Source organism: Spermophilus citellus (assembly GCF_964194105.1).
Source record: "Spermophilus citellus genome assembly, chromosome: 1".
In the NCBI taxonomy this organism is placed as follows: Eukaryota; Metazoa; Chordata; class Mammalia; order Rodentia; family Sciuridae; genus Spermophilus; species Spermophilus citellus.
In genome coordinates, this window is record NC_138182.1 from 126,079,035 (window position 1) to 126,099,066 (window position 20,032).

Sequence of the window (20,032 nt, forward strand, 5' to 3'; positions counted from 1 at the left end):
CCAAACATGACAAGAGCTTAATTAAAGTGAGGATTTTTCTACTGTTGGCATTTTAAGGACTTCTCTGCTGGCCCTATGGATTTTTCCAAGGGGCTCCATGATTCTTGAAAGATCTGTGTAATTAAGATTTGCCTACTAGGGAATAAAGACATTATTTTTTTTAAGTCTATATTCTTTCCCTGATTTAGTTTTAAGTTTTTAAAACTCTTTTTATTTGGGGGCATTCTCAGTTTCTAAGAGAAGTTCTGAGCTGATGTGAATGGTGACTATTTATTGCCTCTACTCTGGGCTTAGAGACGTATGCACATCTCCATTTTCCGTAATCCTGATGACAGCCCTCTGGGGTGGGCACCAGTGTGCGTTCTGCTTTACCTGAGGGGAAACACAGGCTGACTTCTTGCACTGATTTGCCTAGGTTGTGTGATGTCTTTGACCCAGGTCCTCTGACCAAGCTCTTAGCCCCGCCCCTGGCACTAAGGGCACCCTTGGCATAATTTCAGCAGCATGTGTGTCTCATCAGAGCTTGGTTAGGGGACAATGTCATGAACGTCATATGAACATCACATTATGATCCTGATGGGGGTTCCAGTGAGACCTCACTGAATGGGGACTCTGGGAAGCCGCGTCTTCCGCGGAGAAGCCATCCATCCCTTTGTGCACTGCATCCCAGAGACCCGCACCTACCTAAGACCACTGTGTTGAAGGAGACCATCTCCTTGTCTTTGCCGTCATTGTAGAATGCCAGGTGCCACAGGCCCACGTCCAGGTACTGCACAAACACAGCTTCGTTTTGGACCAGGGTCTGAATGCTCCGGCGCTCTCTGGGTGACTCCACGACGCTCCACTTCTCCTTCCCGTCCAGTCGCTCCATGAAGTCATACTGTGGAGGAGAGGAAGCGCCCCGGGTGAATGGAGGTGCAGACCCGTCCCATGACCCGCATCTCCCCTCCCACCCACTCCTTGGCTGAGATATCCTTTTTAGTAAGTTTCATTATGAGTTCATACAGTAAAACAAGCCACAAAATTTGTAACAGTAATAACAGCCCCTGTTTATTATGCTTATGGTGACCGTGGCTTGTTTTATGACCATGGCTGAAATCTCTTGGCCTATAGCTTGGAAATACATAAAACTTCAATGTTTTCTTTTCTTTCTTTTTTTTTTTTCACTTTTTGGGTGTGTGTTTGTTTATGTGTCTGTGAGATATGGGTTGTTGCTCCAGACCCCACTGCGGTGCGATGTAATTCATAGTTTATGCCAAGTATAACTTTTCTATAGTTCTCCAAATTCTGAATTCCAAGTGCATCTTGTTCCTCAGGAGTTTCAGATAAGGAATTATGTACCCGTTACCAGCTACTCTTTGGTGGTCATTTACAGGGAGAAGACAGAACAGTAGAGTGACTGTGAATGAGGAACCTGAAACCAGACTGCCTGGGAGAAATTTTGGCTGTGACATTAGTTTTGGCTGTCGGTGCCTCAGTTTCCCCATTTACAAAACTGTGAAAATAATAGTACCTATGTATAGGGTTGTGAGAATTAATATAACACTTAGAACAGTGTCTGGCACACACAAAATCCCCCACAAAATATATGTTAGTCATCATAACTATAATCTTTTTTTTCAATTCTTACAAAAATCCTATCTTGGTTCTATTTATATCCATGTGTATGTAGATATAAACTTTTGTGTAGAGCTGGGGATTGAACCAAGGGCTTTGCACATGCCAGGCAAGTGCTATACCACTGAGCTATATCCCCAGCCTGTATCCTTATTTTATAACTAAGAAAATTGAATTTCAGAAGTCAAGCAACTGGTCACATAGTCACACAAAGACTTGGACAGAGATCTGTTTGACAGTAATATCCATGCCCCGACAGTGCCTAGATATATCAGAGATTAAATGTGGAAACCAGGTTCGGAGCTGGATATGATCAGTGAAAGACAGAGTGGTCAGCTAAAGCTACTAGGGATGGGAGGATGGCAAGAACAAATGTTACCTGAGAGTCCTGTTCTAAATAGCAGGTAGAATATTACGGGACAAGTGGGAGCCAAGGAAGACTCCTGAGCAGCCTTGATGTAATGTTCTCAGGGGTTAGTTGTGCACATGGGTGTGAGGTGTTCTGCAGGGGAGAAAGAGAGTGAGTCCACGCAGCAACGGACTCATCCTGAAAACTCTTTGAGCACTGCGTGGAAAAGCAGCTGGTACTGTGCCTTCCAGAGCATATTCCAAGGGGAGGTCTTTAGCAGATAGAAACCACCACTGTATGTACGCCTGCGCTCTCTCCTAGCTTTGCCCAATTGGAAGGATTCTCACAGGTGGCAGACATCAGCTGTACCCCCTTCACCAACTTCACAGAACCCAGCTCCAGGAGCCTTCTGGTGTGGGGGCCCCATTACCAGGATTGCCAGCTTTTCCATCTGAAATGTGATCATTGAAAACAAAAGACTTTCTAATCTCTAACACAAAGGTTTTGCCATCAGACAGACCAGGGTTTGAATTCTGTCTCTGCCACTTGCTACTGTTTGACGTGAATCTATCGTTACTCTCTGTCTGGTTTTCCTACTGGGGTACAACAGCCCCTGACTTTCAGGGCTGTCGTGAGATACGAGTTAGGGCAGGGCCTGGGAGATTATAAGCATTCTTTTTAAGTACCTAGTGACTATGAGTCACCTGCTCGCAAATCAGAATGATCACAGAAGAGCAGAGCGGGCTTCCCTTTTTACAAGTGCAGATGGCCAGTGCCCAGGAAGAGGACATTCGTCCCATATTTCAGGAAATAAGTGTTTGTGTTTAGCTTCCTTCTACCCCGCATTCCATTGGTCACCGCTGTCCTTAAGGGCTAAAATAAATGATGGGAAAGGATATGACAAACCGTTGCTGTTTTCCAAGACCTTTGTAACCAAAGCATTTGTTCCTTAGCAACCTCGTAAATGTCCAACTACAAAGACCCACGTCTACAAATTGCTGTCAGCCAGAGGAATGACTGTAACTTCCTTGGTGCCGAGGTGAGAAGAATAGACTTCATTTGGGGTCCAAGTGATCACCCCCATGAGGAAGAGTTGGGGAAGGTGATTACTTGTGCGGGGCCATTGCTCATTACTAATTTGGGCATCTGTCATCTTTTGCCCATCTGCTGACCAGCCAAGGGACTCTCGGCAGTGGCTTGGGACTAGTGGTGGTGCTCGCTGTCCAACCAATCAAACTGCTCTGGGAAAAGGCATTTTTCAGAGGAGAGGGAGGACATCCATTGTGGCTGCCCCTCAGGGTCCTTCTGCAGAAGCTTGGAGGGCAGCCTCCATTTAAGCAGGAACCTGCCAGCCACGGCTCTCAAATAAGGTACTGGATGGGAGGGCGGGGCATGATCAGACTCTGATGGGGCTCCATCCTGTGTCCCTTTACTGCACCTTATTTTTCTCAAGCTCTTGTCACCCCCTAAATGTCTTTAAGTCACTGTGGGGCCAGTGAGACAAGTGTAAACTGCAGGTGCGGGATGTGTGGCGTAGGGAGTGACTAAGAGAAAGGACTTCAGAGACGTTGTGCCTGGGTGAGAGTCTGAGCTCCGCCACCTCCTTCCTGGGGTGCTGCACATGCCGTTTAGATTCACTGTGCCTCCACTGCCTGGGCTTTAAAATGGGGATAGTGATAGTATCCACACAAGAACGTCACAGTGAGGATGGAATGAGCCTCTGCCTGCAAGGTGCTTGAATAGCACGTGCTTTGTACATGGTGAGCATGCCTCATTAGCATCCTCTCCTGGGTCAAGTTCACCTGGAGCAGAATCTGATCAATAAGCATTTGTTAAATATCCATTGAGCAAAATAAGAAATTTGTAAATGAAGTCCATGGAAAGGGACCAGAATTGCACTGAGGGCTTCTCTTCTCATAACCATCACCGCCACTTCTTTTTTCTGAAGTGCTGTCTTGAACAGGAGAGGGAGGGGTAGAGTTACTGTCGTTGAACCTGGAATGCTGTGCCACCCCGGGATCCGTGATGTCACCCTGTGGTTCTGAAGGAGATGCTTTCTCTGTCCCTTGTTACCTTGTACCCTCCCTCCTCTGACACCAGCTTAGGGACCTCTGTGGTAGAGACTGCTGGTTGTTGCCGACATCAGGATGTTCCTCCCCAGCCCATTTGCAGTCAGGTGGGGGTATGTGCCCATTCTGGACAAATGGGGCATAGTGTGGCGCATCCTCCACTTCTAGATCCTGCCATCCAATGTCCTGTGCAATCTCTCTCTTGCTCTTCCTCAGTTCCCATCTACCCTGGAAGGTGCCAGGGAACCTTTAAAGCCCCTGTTCTTGTGGCAGAACCACAAGATAGGAATGTCCTGGATACAAGAATGACTCTTGGAGGAGAGTCCGAAATTGCATCCTGAGCAATCAATACATGCTTACTAGAGGAAGCCACTGAAACGATGCGGTGTGTTACTTTGGCAGAGTTTTCAGAGATTTCCTGACTCCAGGCTCTCTTCCTCCCTAGTTCATTACCCAAGATCATAGCCAGTCCCTGCATATCTTCCACTTCTTATTGGGCAGAAGGGGAGGGTCACCAGGAAAAACGGGCAGCATCTTCTGTTGGCGAAATTCCAACTCCATCCATCACATATAGGGTGTCTCATTATCCTGGTTCACCCAGGAGGGTTGCAGTTGGCCCAGGTGGGTGTACCGTTTAGTCCCAAAGTTGCTCTAGAGGGGGACATGTGGTCTTGTTCCTTGTGGTTAGCACTTGCCATCCAGCATCACCCATGGTGGCTATAACAGTGGGAAGGGGCTGGGGTGTGGAAACACAATGAGCATCAATCAAGCCAGCTGTGGAGACTCCTTCCAGGGTGGGGACAGCAGGACTGCAGAGAAGCCATCTGGTTCAGGGGAGCCCGTGCTCTCTAGGACCGCAGTCCTAGGCTGCCGCCTGGCAGCTTGCTTGGTGGACTGGCTGACACTAGAAGGAGGCCATTTTCCAAGATCCTGGGCCCTGGCCGGAGTTCCCTTTCCATGGTTCATCACTGGAAATCGGTAACTCAGGCTGAGGACCAGGGACATCTGATTCCTCTGTTCCAGGACCCCATGAGGATCCATCCAGGACACAGAGATGCTGGGGGGGCAGGGCACACTGTGCTTGGTGACTGAAAAGGTTGTGCCATGGCGTGTTCTATCTAATAGGTCTGCAGACATCCTGGAAGGGAATCAGAAAGCACATGACCAAATCCCAGTGGAAGGGTGTATCTGTGCCTGGGTTGCCTGCAGGGGGGACGTTTGTCTCTCAAAGCAGTTTGTGTCTCTTGCAGCCACTCAGGGTGGGATTGCACAGTAACCCCAAATAAACACCGCTCCTCTCCCCGCGAATTCTCTTTCTCTGGCCTTTGAAAAATAACCCATGTTGGCACGCAATGTGAGGACTGCGCCTCAGAGTCATTAGTCATACCCCAAAGTGGCACGCGAATGCAACTTTTACAAGAGCTCGAGGAGCAAGGAAATAAACCACAGCAAATATTTGACTGATCCAATTATAAATCTCTCAACTTCTTGGCAGAGACCAAGAAGGAATGGTAATTAAGATAACTTAGTGGGTTTCCAGAAGAGCTGGAGGAGAGGAGAGGTGCCTGGACCATTGAGCAGGGTCTGTCACTTTTCCAGAAGGGAAGGCATCTGCACACGGGGAGCAAGCAGCCCAGGGAGGCTTCTGGAAGCCACCCGGGTGCATACCTGCCAAAAGAGGGCAAGGTTAAAGACAAACTCATTGCCCTTCAGAAAGACGTTATTGCTGGGTCCAGGACCCTAGAAGACCGGGAAAATAACTTTATTGCTATTTGGAACGTCTGCTGACTGAGGGTTGATGGGGACTGGGAAAAGCAATAAATGGTGACATTTCCCATGGATGTCCTGCCGCTCCCCTCGCTCCACACTGGCAGCATCCCCGGCCTCCAGGGGCCTGATGTTGATTCTGCTTCAGATGGCGGGGCATTCTCAGCCATCGGTGGGGTTGAGGGTGGGCAGCATGTGTGAGTGGGGACTGCTTGAAGCCGCATTATCATGGGGTCTCTGGTTGCATCCAGTGACTTTAGCCGCGGTGGGTCACTCACGGGGCCTGTTCATCTCTCTCTGCCTCCAGCCAGGCCTGTGGCAAAGTGTGCCCAGCTGATTCCTCATTAAAGCTCAGTGCAGCTTCTTTGCTCTCTTTGAAAGGGGCTGAGTGTGAGGGGAAGGGAGAGGGAGGAGAGCAGGGCTCCAGCGGAGGCTGCTTCCCGAGCAGGGTCTTGCTGTCTTTCTGGGGACTGTTCAGCTCTGACTGGCAGCATCCGAGTTACTTAACTAGAGGCGGCTGGTTTAGCTGGGGGCACTGCCGGGGCTATTGTGACAAGGAGCCCTTGAGCATCCAGACAGGAAGCAGCACCTGCCTTTCACAGCTACTCTGGTAACTGTGCCAGACCCCGCAGGTAAGGATCAAGCCCAGGAGAGACAGAGGCAAACCAAATGGGGTTCCTTAACATCAGGAGCGGGGTAGAATTTATCCACGAGGGTGGAATTCTTGATTCTTCCAATATAGGTCCTCTGGCACCGGTGGAAAAGTCATTGTTAAAAATACGGAGCGCTGGATTATTTTGGCTAGTGTGTTATGTGCCAGGTGAAATGGAAAACGCCCACGTGTGTTATCTCACTCCATCTCTGGAAAGCCCCGGTCTCCTTCCTGTGTCTCAGGGACCACGAGGGAAGCGAACGGTGTCCCCAGTGCCACTGAGCATGGCTGGCAGCCACACTAGAACCTGAAGTTGGATTTGCACGCGTGGCAGCAACCACGGGAGATCGCTTCAAGTTTTCCAAGGAGCTGGCTATGGCTTCCAGCCTCTCTGGTGGCTGGCCTGTTTTCTGAGTCCCTTCAAGATGCCACTGAGTGGAGAACAGGGAGGAAGGCAGAGCATAGAAGTGCTAGGGGCAGGCTTGGCCCACACAGGCTGGCAACCTGAAGATGGGGGATGTCTTGCTGGAGCAGTCACAAAGGCTGCTTGGAAAGGTCTGGTGGTTTTGCTGGGTATTGGCCATTCCTGTCTGAAAGCTGCTCTGAGAGCCAGCCCCTGCCCAGCTCTCTCAGGACCTCCTCCCTGTGTTCCAGCCACACTGCTCTGCTCCTAGTTCTTGGAGCTGCCAACTTATCCAGCCTCGGGGCCTTTGCACCAGCCATTCCCTTGGCCTGGCCTGTCTTTCTCCTGATCTCACTGCTGTCTGCTTCCTATCATCCTGCATTGGCCTAAACTTTCTGTCTGTATTGCCTCTGAGTTTTCATCCTCAGAAATAAAAACTCATCACTCTGAAAAAGCTTGCTATTTATCTACTAATTTATAGTCCATTTCCCTCCTGTTGGATATGTACTCCTGGAGAGAGACACTAGCCTGTTTTATTCAACACAGTGTCCCTAGTGCCCTGAACTGTGCCTAGAATATAGTGAGTGCTCACTGAGGATCTTGACAGATTGACTAGAAAAGACCTAGACCCAACCAATTAGACATTTGCCATAAAGTCTACAGCGACATGGTGACTCTTGGTACTACAATTCCTTGGAGGACAAAGCTCTTCTGAGAAGTGTGTTTTGGGGGCTGGGGGTGTTGTTCAGTGGTAGAGATCTTGCCTAGCATGCATGAGGCCCTGGGTTTCATCCCTAGCACCTTCACGCAAAAAGGATTTTAGGGAATTTTAGGAAACACTGTTGAGTTTCCCTCGTTTTTGTTCATTAATGCTCAGATGAGACCATGGATGAACATTTAATGAGGCCAGGCTCTGTGCTAAGGGATTCCCATGGACTCTCCTATTTAATGTTCATAAAACTCTACTGAATAAAAATTAACCCCACTTCATATATGGGGAAACTGAGGCACAGAGGTGGTATGGCTTGCAGAAAAGTTAATAAGTGGAGGATCTTCAGAAACTGCACCCTTAGCCCAGGGTAGTGGAGGTCAGTCAGCGTGCCCGGTCAACAGGGTCAGGCGGGGTGTTCCTGGCCTCTCTCGTTTGCATGTGTGTGAGAGTGGTCTGTATGTACAGATTCACCTGGTGATTTCTAAACTGGGGTTCAGAGAACATAAAGACCTGAAGCACATCCCTGATTCTTGCTTTTGTTTATGTTGTGGGTGTAAAAACAGTCATTCATTCAGCAGACCTCGAGCTCCCACTTAGTGCCAGCATCAGGGATATGACATGGACAAGGATTCTGTCCTCTGGACCTGATGGTACTAAGGGAGAGGATAACATCAGGGAGTGACAAGGGCTGTGAATAAGAAATAGAGCAAATTGGACCACCCAAAAGTCCATCAGCATGATGGAGGACAGAGAAGTGTAGTACAGGGTCCCTCCTTGTCTGCACTTTGACTTTCTGTGGGTTCAGCTGTAGGCTGGAAACATTAATATTTCTCTTGATTCTTTCCAGACAGTGAGACCACATTCATATCACTTTTATTACAGCATATTGTTATAATTATTCTAGTTTATTAGTAGTTATTGCTATTCACCTCTTATCATGCCTCATTCACAAATTAAACTGCATCATAGGTATGTGACTGCAGCACAGGCTTGGTATCTAGGTGCTTAATAAATACTTGTTGAATGGATGAAGAGTTGGTAATTATTTAAAATAATCTCCAATGTCCCCTTTGTGGGTGTAACATAGGGATTAAGATTAAATAATGAGCTTTAGGGATTGATAGGAATCTATGTGGAATATCACATTGTAAGTAGCAAATCTTTATTTTGGGGACTGTGGAACATTGGATGGCATTTAAATGAAGTTTTAAAAAAAAATCAGGGCTGGGGTCGTGGCTCAAGTGGTAGCACCCCCCTCCTAGCATGTGTGAGGCACAGGGTTCAATTCTCAGCACAACATAAAAATAAAATAAAGATATTGTGTCTACCTAAAACTAAAAAATAAATATTAAAAAAAATCAAACACCTGCTTGACCATAGGTATGTATATACAGGAAAAAATCCATATACATAGGGCTCAGTTCTCTCCACGGCTTCAGGCATCCACTGGGGGTCTTGGTACATTTGCCTCGTGGAGCAGGGGACCAGGGGACCTGTGTATATCCACCCCACTGTAGTTCTATGCAGTAAGAACAGGAATGAGCTGGGGACCCATCCCTTTGAGGGAATCTCACCCACATCTTCTAAGTGAAAGAAGCCAGACAGAAGAGCACATGACTCCCAGAATAGATACGCCAGGAGACACGCATCTAGTCTCCAGCTACAGAGCACCAAGGTGCAGATGCGCAGTGGCCAGGTAGCGGGCAAGGCGTGGCCAGAGCTGGGGCGGGGCCTTGGGGCGGGGCCTTAGGGGCGTGGCTGGAGATGGAGTGGGGCCCTTAGGGTCGTGGCCATGCTCTGCATCAAGACTGGTGCTGCTGCTCAGGAGGATGAGCTTCTCACGTTTTAGAGATCAAAATGTTCACTGAAAGAAATGCATGCCTTGGGTAGTTTTAAAATCATACCTAAATAAAGCAGATTTAAGAAAAGCAAAGCACGACAAGGACATAAAGTGTGATCAAATATACTGTTTTCTGTTCCTTCTCTAGGAAAGGGCTCGCTGGAGGGGTGAGTTTCAGGCAGAGGCCCCACAGAAGAGGGGAAAGTGCCAGGGGAGTATTGGTGAGGGGCGCTTCAGGAAGAGCACACATCTGCTGCAGAGGCATGGGGCTCAGCTTGGATTTGAAATGACCCTTCAAAGACCCATGTGTTCGAGGCTTAATCCCTAGCTTGGCACTACTGAGAGGTTGTGGAAACGTTAAGAGGAGTCTAGTGGTCTGCCTTCAGGTCTTTGGTCTGTGCCCCCAAAGGGGACAGTGGGGCTCTTTCTCTATCGTGGGGCCTTTCCTCTCTATAAGTTGATTTGTCTCAGGTATTCCTTGCAGTAATGGAAGCTGACAAACACACAGAGGCAGGATGAGCTTGGTGTGACCCAGGGAAAGCAGGCAGGCTGATGTGGCAGGGCACAGAGTGGTTTCTGGTTATCAGACTGCAGAGGGCCCCAGCAGGACAGGTGACTGATGGCCCATCAGATATTAAATGAGCGCCTACTATGGACAAGTGAGTGGTGAGTGCTGGGGATGTCCATCTAGAGCTTGCTCTCCAAGACAACTTCAGAGCTCCTTACAGCATGATGGGAGGCCAGAGAAGGATTTTCAGAGACCGAAAGCTCTGATAGATGGTTAAGATGAAACTCAAGTTCTTTTTGTAATAACAAGAAAGCTTCTGAACGGGAGTGTTTACGGAGCCTAACCCCTACGAGGACCCTCTGGGGTTGGCAGAGGCTTTAAAAATTTGTTGGCTGAAGATAAGCAGATTATAGGTGCTGCCAAGATGTTTCCTCCCTATGTATCAAGCCTCAAATTGTTGTTTATAAGCTCTAAAAGAGCATATTTTGTCTTTATTTTTTTCTCCTTTTAAAAGGAATCTATTTTGAATATCTGGGATGGGGAGGGTGAGGTAGTTGGACTGAAAAATGAACAGAAAAGGATGAAGTGTCTTTAGAGAAGAATGAATGGTCACCACCACTACTACTATGTTGTACATCGAAGTTCCCTTCCTCCTCAGAGATGTTTCAGAGTGGGATTCCCAGCAGAAATGGCAATCAGGTGGGGCTCAACAAGGCTTGAACACTGCATTTCTGGGTATCTTCCTGGGAATCCCTACAGGGGCATCTGTGCTACAGCCCACCAGCCATACAAGGGCAGGGTTGGTTCTGCCTTATTCACTACTTCAGGACCTTGATCTATGGCACATACTAGGTGCTCAATAAATGCTGGAGGAGTACAATAGTGTGGCCTGTTTCCTGGCAGAATGATGTGTCTATCTGAAGAGGGGGTCTCCCTTGAGAAATGTTAATGCTCTCACATGAAATGTCTGAGAACAGGAAGAAACCATGGAAAACCACAGGTCCTGACGTCTTTACAAGACTGTCGCTGAAGCATGTAAAAGTGTAAGAGCCTGGTTCACAAGGTGACTCTGAGCTTTATGGTGCCCGGAACATGTCAATGTCCTCTTATTGATATGTTGTGTATCTGGCTGTAAATCTGCACCAACTCAGCCAGGGGCCCAGCCATGAAACCTCCAGAGGGCTGTCCTGCCTCAGTCACACCTGACCTGCATCAGCATGTTCAAAAGGGAAGAGCTATGACCCTGCTGGTGAGCCACGGCCAAGAAGAAGCTCTTCCTGAAAAGAAGAAGATTGCTCTGTGACACTCCTACTCAGGATCTTCATTTGTCTTCTGCTTAGAAAAAATCTTTGTCTCTTCATTTCTCTTGTACCTTCAAGATTCAGCTTGGCAGCTCAATTCACGTTAGCTAAACTGTGGAAGCAATCCAGATGGCCTTCAGTAGATGAATGGATAATACACACACACACACACACACACACACACACACACACACATACACAATGGAATATTACTCAGCATTGAAATAAAATAAAATCATGGCATTTGCAGGTAAATGGATGAAGCCGGAGAATATCATGCTAGGTGAAATAAGCCAATCCTAGAAAACTAAAGGCCAAGTGTTTTCTCTGATAAGCAGATGCTGATCCATAATGGAGCTGGGGGTGCACAGGAAGAATGGAGGAACTTTGGATTGGACAAAGGGGACTGCATGGAGGGGAGTAGGTATGGGGGGTAGGGAAGATGGTTATGAAATGGATATCATTACCTGAGGCACATGTATGACTGCATGAAATGGTATGACCCTACATGGTGTACAACAAGATAAATGAAAAGTTGTGCTCCATCTGTGTACAATGAATTGAAATGCATTCTGCTGTCATGTATAACTAACTAGGGGAAAAAAAGATTCAGCTTGGTCATCTCCCCTCACAGGTTGGAAGTCGTGGCCTATTTGTACTCCCAAACCTTTTAGTAGCGGTAATGGCTAACATTTGTTGGATAAGCCAGGCATAGCTCAAATGACACAGTATCGGCTCCTACACACAGAGATAGCAGGATGCACACTGTCAGCCCCTTTCCCATCCCTGGAGAGCCGTGTTTGGCCTGGACACAGTTGAATGCAGTGCACCCAGGAGAGGTACCCCAAACCTCTGCCCTGGGGAGGGTCCAGGAATCCCTGAGCTGAGCTGGAAGATCCTGAGCTTTGCCATTTCTGTTAGAGCCTAAAGGCCCAGCTCAGTGTGCACATCAGCACTGCCTCCAGCAGAGGCCTGGCTGTTCTCCTGTGCAGCCTTCGTTGCTAGGCTACCTGCCAGGGAGGTAGACCAGTTCGATTGATTGATCTCCGTGGGGCACTTACTGTTTGCTAGGCCTCATCTTAGTTATTCTCACAACACCCTGACAAGGAATAGTCCTCATCTCACGGATGGCGAAGCATCTGGAGGGACTCACCCATAAACCCTTCAGCTGCCACACGGCAGAGGTATGACTCAAACCCAGACCAGGCCGACGATGGGGTGTCCATTCTTATCCCCTGCCCTGTGCTGCACCTCAGGGTCCTCTTACTTGAGGGTGCCACTTGTCCAGTCCCCTTCTTCTTAAAGGAGAGCCACACCTTTGATCTGTGTCCACAGTACAAACCTTGAGTGAGTATTTATTGAGCACAGAAAGGGATTGATTTTAGATTTTTGTCTTCCCACAAGGTCACACCCTCATCATGCTGCCTTTTGATCCATCCCAGGAGCAGGGTAAAAGGTATTGCTCCGTAGACCAAGCGAGACAAGTGGTGACCCCTGATAGCCTTATGGTCAAGGTCAGTAAAGCCAATGAGCATCTCTGGGCTGCCCCGGGATGCACAATGGCTGCTGTGTCAGGAGGCTGGGAGAGGGGACGTCTTGCCTCCCAGGGCCCTGCTGATGCGATTTCTTATTTACTGCACCTTCCCATCTAATTGTCTTTAGCCGACGGTTTATCACAAATGTCACATTTGGCTCTTTGCCTTCCCAAGATCAATAGGTGGGTCTCAAGGGGGCTGGTTGGGAAAATGTATCAAATACATCACCAAGGAGAGAAGGGATGGAGGATGTGTCCAGGTGCAAAATGACCTCCCTGGCACCAGAGAGGCACAGAATCACAAGCCTGGGCTGGCCTCTCGAGAACCACAGTGGAAGCTTGTGCCAGTCTCAGTGTGACCCTGGGCAAGCCCGAGTGTCTGCTCCCTCACCCCCCAGTGGAAACACTAAAGGCCTGGCTCTGAAGAAAGGAGGATTGGCTATTTTTTTAAAGACTAGACTATTTTTGAAGCATTTAAAATGAGTTTGTGGAAGAATATCCAGGGTTGAAAAGATTTCCCTCTCCCTTAAGCAAAGAACCAGGGTGAAAATGACACATGTGGTTGGATTCTGTATTTGTAAAAATGATTACTAGATGTGAACAGAAAACTGGAAAATAAACTAAAATGTTAGTCTTTTCTATTTTTTTCCTAGTAGCACCATGTATGACTACAGAGTGACAAAAACACAAATCAAAACTATCTTATAAAAAAGCCATTGAAATTCGGTTTGTGTGGGGGCTTGGGTGATGGATACTCTGAGAAATCTGACAATGGATGCCACCATTTCTATGTGCGAGCCTGAGTCTGAGTGCTTTATAAAGGTTTTTCTCATTTGCACCTGACAATCTTGCTATGGGCACATCATATCGTCCCCATTTTACAGAAGAGGTAATGAGGCACAGAGATGTTGAGTGACTTGTCCAAGGTCACACAGCTTTGAGGGTGGTCGTCAATGAGGGCCAGGTGGTTGGGAGTGGATTGCTTCTTTATGCCCATGCTGTCCTGTGGCTAGAACAGCTCCATCAGCCTCTCACAGAAGGCTTACTTAAACATTATTTTAAAAATATGTATTTAAGTATCATTAAAAAATTATAGTTAAGCCCCACACTGATTTGATTGATATCATGGCATCTAGTTATCTGAGGATATTTGGAATGAATACGAGGCCACTTAAACTTTGGCACTTAACGGATGGCAAACTGATTAGGACTTTATCTTGCAAAGGGAAACTCTAGTAATAAAAAGTTCATTTCGAATCATACTCAGGAAGATCTGGTTATATCTGCAACAGTGCTATAGTCATGAGAATGCATACTGAGTTTTCTTACATCCACAAAATGTGACACCAAACACTTCCTTCCACCTTGGCTCCATTGGTCACCAAACACATTCCATTTGCAGAGATGTCAAAGGAGGAGTACTACATGCATCTTAGAATCAATGGGAGACACACAAACAATACAGGAGGACTTCAGCCTGACCAGCCCAGCACAGCTAGAGGGACATTTCTGTAAGCACGGTGACATCTTCATACATCCCCAGCATCTCTTCTTAAGATGTTTCCATAATCATCCTCTTGAAAGTGCTGATCTCTCCACCTTCTCTGTTCATTTCTCTGCTTGTGATCCGCTGGGCACCCTCAGCCAGACCCACAGGGGCCAAGGCTTCTGTCCTGATCCATTCCAGAGACTTTCCAAAGGACTTTCATTGGCTCTTAACAATTATTGGTTTTGGCGTGAGCTGTGATCTTACGATGTGGTTTACATTTATGCTGATGCTGATGCTGCTGGATATGACTGGATACCAGGACAGGGTGTCTGATTGCTATGCCCAAGGGCTGCTTTGTGACCCCAATCTGCCTTCATCTGTGAAGTGGGGGTGCTACAATAGAATGGACCTCATAGGGCTGACAGGAGGGCAAACTAAGGCAACACACATGGCTGGTCCTGGGACACAGCAGCCCTCAGTAGTGACGCCCCGGGTGGTACCATTCTGTGTGGGCACAGATGCTGGTGTTAAATGGGGAGACTCTCTGAGTACAGAGTAGTTTCATAAGCGGCCAGATGAATGACAAATGAACATTGGTTTCTTATCAGTATTTTTCTTCCTTGCAAAAAACACTCTCACTGAAAAAGGCTTCAGTGGACCTCTTGGAAGCTCTTAATTTTGTGAAGATCTTGGAACAAAGCCTTTCCTGACATCTTTGAACATAGATTCGAACTTCTGTAACTGTCACTTATTAGGAAACCTAAAGATCTGCACTGGGCTCCTTTTTGAATTCAGCCTGATGTGCGTCTGCTCAGATAAAGTCATGCAAGCAAGGATCTCGTGGATCTTGTTCAAGCAGAAGCCCAGGCTCATCATGTCAGGGTGTAAAACCAGGAGTGGAATTCCCAATGATGGTGAAACGGTCCCCAAAAGGAGATTATTATTAGTTTTTTAAAAGAGTGTTTCAAAATTTGGGTACAACTCCTCTCCTTTTAAATCTAAGACAAGGAACCTGAGCAGTTGTCAGATATTTTAAGTGACTTAACCTTGAAACAATTATTTTCTCTCACTTCTCTTTCAAGCTGTGGATCAATTTAATTGAAGAGTCTCCACAGCTCATAAAAGAAACGATTAAAGAAAATACTGTTGCTATTCACAACTACTTAAATATATTCATTATGATTTCTTCCCCCTCAAAACTGGGCAAAGAAAACAAGGTATATAAATCAATTAAATCTTGAGAGTGACTGAGATTACATTCATTATCTATATCCCTCCACCGCTTGTTTTACTTAAGATGGCTCAGCCATGGCACGGATTTGCTTTTGGTAAAGAGAGATTGTAAAAATTAAGAGGAGTTTGGAGAATATGGGAGCAAATACCCATGCTTCAACAACTTAAATGAATAAATGTTCAGATCTTGTTGTGTTTGCTTCCTGTGTGGGTCCATGTGTCAGTGTTGGGGGTTGGGGCAGGGGAGACTACCTTAACTTCAGTACCTTACTATAGAGTAAAATAAGTTGTCGAACAACCTAACCCCTAGTCCTATTCTCCTCTCTGTAGCTACATCCACATGCACTGTCTAGGGGTTCTACATCCATGGATTAAGCCATCTGCAGATTGGAAATATGTGGGGAAAAAAATCACATCTAAATTGCACATGTACATTTTTTTCCCTTGTCACTAGTTCCTAAACAATACAGTGTAACAATTTACTCAGCATTTGTACTGAAATGTATTATATGTCATCTCCAGATGGCTTAAAGTCTCAGGAAGGGAGTTCTAGGCACATATTGTGCCATTTTATGTAGGAGACTTGAATGTCCTCGGGTTTTGATATTCTGGAACCAATCCCCCACGGAATTGAGAAATGGCGCGCGCGCACACACACACACACACACACACACACACAGAGACATGCATGCATACATACAAACATGCATGTACAGAGATTAACATAACGATGTGGACCTTATATAAATGCTATGTTAATAAACTGTCACTGTTTTCTGTTTTACACCGGGGGTTCTACATAATATTTCACTTGAAGATGAAGCTCCTTCTTTGCTCAGAGTATTGCAAGCAGCTGACCTATGGCACCCCCAAGACTATATTCAGTCTAACCAGGAGATAGGGTGCAGCCCCTGACACATTCTCTTTTCTCTTTCTTTCTCTTTTTTAGGTGTGGTCTTGCTAAGTCACCCAGGCTGGCCTTGAACTTGTGATTCTACCTCAGCCCCCCACCTAGTTGGGATGACAGGATCCATGACCATGCTTGGCTTTTTCTCTTCCCTGTCCTCAGTGCCATGAACCCAAGCATTGCCCCTCTCGGGAAACCCTCAGCACCCTCCCAGTGCACTCCCCTTAACACCAGGTCTCAGGAGGTTTCTCTGAGCTCTCCGGAGGCTGCCCTCTGACTTGGACCGCTGTCAGGATGCCATCAGATAATCATAAGGGGATCCACTGAGAAAGTCCTTTCCAAAATCCCTTTCTGTCTGCCAGAGAGGAATCCGATTGGTTTTGCAAGATCTTTCTCTGTATTTTAAGGTCTTTTGGAAAAAAATGTTTTTTAAAAAATATGCTTTTAAAGGTATGCCTCCCTTCAAAATGAAGTTGAACACCGCCTTAGGGACTTCGACAGATTTCCACAGGATGTGCTGTGTGAGTGGACAGCAGGCTCTTGACCTTGGCTCCGTCTTGAACTTCGTTGGAATGGGAAGTCCAGGAGAGCTGACCTACCTAGTATCTGGGCACTGGAAGGGTGGAGAGACAGGCTGATAGTCAGGACAGCTGGGCACTGTGGGTCCCAGGAACCCTGTTAGTCCCACCTCTGGCTGAAGCCATGTACAGATTTACTTAGCAGGGCAAGAAGGAAGGGGACAAGAAGAGAAAGAGTTTCTTTTCCAATCATGCTGTGCAGTGGGAAGGGACAAACCGGAGCTGGCTAAGCCAACACCACAAATCGCCACCTATGAATGTGCTCTGAAGAAATGCCATTAGGAGAATCTGCTGATGAGGACAAACCGGAAATGCTCGGAGCTCATTCAGTCCAAGTTCACAAGTACCTCATCTGCCATATTTGCATATCTTTGGTCTGATCCTGGGGCAATTTGTGGTCTCTGAAGCAGCTCCCTGCCAGTGGTGGCTGTGTTTCGTGTGTGAATAGTTTTGCTTCCCATCTTGTAGAAGCAGCCTCACGTAGTAAATTAGGGGTTGACAGCGTCTGTCTTACTACCATGCAGTCCCTCGTACCTCCACTTACTGGGAGCTGTCAGAACTCCGGGGCCCACCCTCCGCCTCTAAGTTGCTGCTGAAAGTCACTGGGCTCCTGGCTCCATCAGTCTGAGTGATGAAATAGGCATTTTTAATATTTGCTAAATAGGATTGCGGAGAAGGTGAAGTCCCGGCAGGGCTCCCAAGCGGTAACTGCATCTTGTTGTCTCAGGTTAATCATGTACCTAATTTGCCGATTATTGACTTGTTCTCGCAAAGGGTTTTACTTGGCTTGACATATCAGCAGCAATCAGTGAGGAACTGTCAAGCAAACTTGCTCACTGCCTTAACCACCCAAGATTCCGACTTGCAGCAACAGCCTCTGAGATTTCCTTTGATGCCTAGAACACTGTAGCCAGGTCAGATTATTATTTTTTTCCCCCCAGTCTGACTTATTTCCTTTCTACAACCAGAGTTCAGCAAATCTGACAGTTTGTAGGATTTCAAATATTTGGTAAGATGCGCTAGACTGCTGCTGTACACACATCATCCTCCTAAGAATTCAAGTTGGTAGGCTAAGAATGGCTCAAGACTGACTTTTTTTGTGTGTCTTAAAAAACGCAATGCAGAGTGTCAAAATGTTGCATTTAAAACACAATGTAATATCTACCTTTCAAACTGACGAGGCTTCAAAATTGGTAATACCTATTTTATGCAAGGGTTCAAGTAAATGAAATGGGCACTAGACAATGCTGCTGGTGGGTAGGAGTATAAATGGTGCAATCTTTCAGGACAATTTAGCAATATGAATAAAACCCATAAGGGTTTATTTTTAGGACACGGATTGAGGAGGCAAAGACCAGCCACGAGGACAGGTATCATAGCATTTTATGTGTAAGTCATTAGGGTTTTTTCATTGATATTTCTGTTGTTCTTCCTTCCAGGGACATCTTTAGATTGTACTTCCTGCTCCATTGAAGTTAGGAGGTGACTCGCTTTGGTTAATATGAGAAAGACTTCAAAGTTTATACGTCACTTCCAAACAAAATTCATCAGGAATTGGTGTACAGAGGAGCTGGTGATATTCCGGATAGTGAAGCCTCTGTTGGTTTGTGTCCTTGAATGAGGTCCACCTTGAGCAAAGTCCTAATGAACTGAAGAGGAATGTGAACCACTCAGAGCTAGTGACATTCGAGTCTGGGCAGTTCTGAGTTGGGGCTCCTGTGTGCAATTTGGGGGCTTAACAGTATCTCTGGCTCTACCCCAGGATGCCGGTAATGATCTAATCCCAGTTGTGACAACTCCCAAAAGTTTCAAATATTGCCAAATGACCTGGGGATGGGATTGGGTATAGGCCAAAATCACCCCTGGTCAAGAGCCCTGGATACAGAGTAAACAAGAAATTGCCCTAGTTATTTTAAGCCACCAAGATTCTCAGACTGTGTTTTAGTGCAGTGGATTTTTTTAAAAAACAGCAAAAACAATACATTAACATTTAGCCAAAGGGGACTATTTTGAAATGTGGGTATTTTTACTTTCTTCTTTGGTTGCTAAAATTTTTCTGCAATACAGATGTAGTTTGTTCTTTAGTAAGAAGAAAATAACTAGAAAATTAATTTATTTTAAAAGTCTATATTTACATAATTGCCTATCTATATACAGTGCTTGTTAGGGTTACATATACTTTTTATTCTTGAGGTGCTGGGGATCAAACCCAAGTCCTCACACATGATATGCAAGTGCTCTATCACTGAGCTAAACCCCTAGCACCCAATTTTTAAATGCATAATGAATCACTTGTATATAATATCTTCTTTCACTGTGTTGGTTTATAAAGTGCTTTCTCATTCTATCTTTGTTGTTATGTAATCACAACAATGTCCCGAGGCTTAGGTGACAGGTAGAGAAGGAGACCAAGGCCATGGCAGGTTGAGGGACACATCCAAGGTCACCTGGCTACTGTGAGGCAGGGCTACATTCAGCAGCGCTCTCTTTAGCTCCAGGAATTCCTCTCCTAGACCATGTTGCCTCTGTATCTTTTGTAAAAAACCAGTTTCAAAAACTCAGCTGGGACTGGTTCTGATTCTTGGGAAATTTAAGCAGGTAAAAAAGGATTCTCCTCTGTATTTAATATCCTTGGACAAGGATACTAAACCTTATAGGCATTTGGTCAGAGCATGAGACTCTGTAAAATTTAAACATAACCATTTCATACAACACAGCCAACGGAATCCCCCCTCCCCGTCTCCTCCGCCCTCTCCAGCTCACATGAGTCACCTTGGCTAGACTGCCAATCCCCATAGAACTTATGTTCCTTGATAGGATATGCCAATAGAAATGAGAAATTCTATAATAGTTTGAGACGTGAGTGAGTCACCTATCTCTGTGAAGAGCTAAGCACCGTCTCCTCCAGGAAATGTAGCTCATCAAATGGACATGAACACAAGTAATGGCAGGGAATGAATTTGGGGATGTGGAAGGAGGTGTTTTCTTTTTTCCTTTCTTTTCTTAAGTGGCGCCCCTATATTGTACCTGTCTTGTGCATTTCAGAGTATCTGCACTGTGCCTCACTTCGGTG

At 46.4% G+C, this 20,032-nt stretch overlaps 1 protein-coding gene across 2 annotated transcripts in view; it reads right to left on the reverse strand.

Annotated features, from left to right (window-relative positions):
* TENM2 (teneurin transmembrane protein 2) overlaps positions 1 to 20,032 on the reverse strand; it is a 625,713-nt gene that overhangs the window by 148,725 nt on the left and 456,956 nt on the right. For both annotated transcript variants that reach the window (XM_081292628.1, XM_081292629.1), the window contains exon 7: positions 685 to 880. In XM_081292628.1, coding sequence (XP_081148754.1) covers positions 685 to 880 — 196 coding nt within the window. The remainder of the gene's footprint in view (positions 1 to 684; positions 881 to 20,032) is intronic.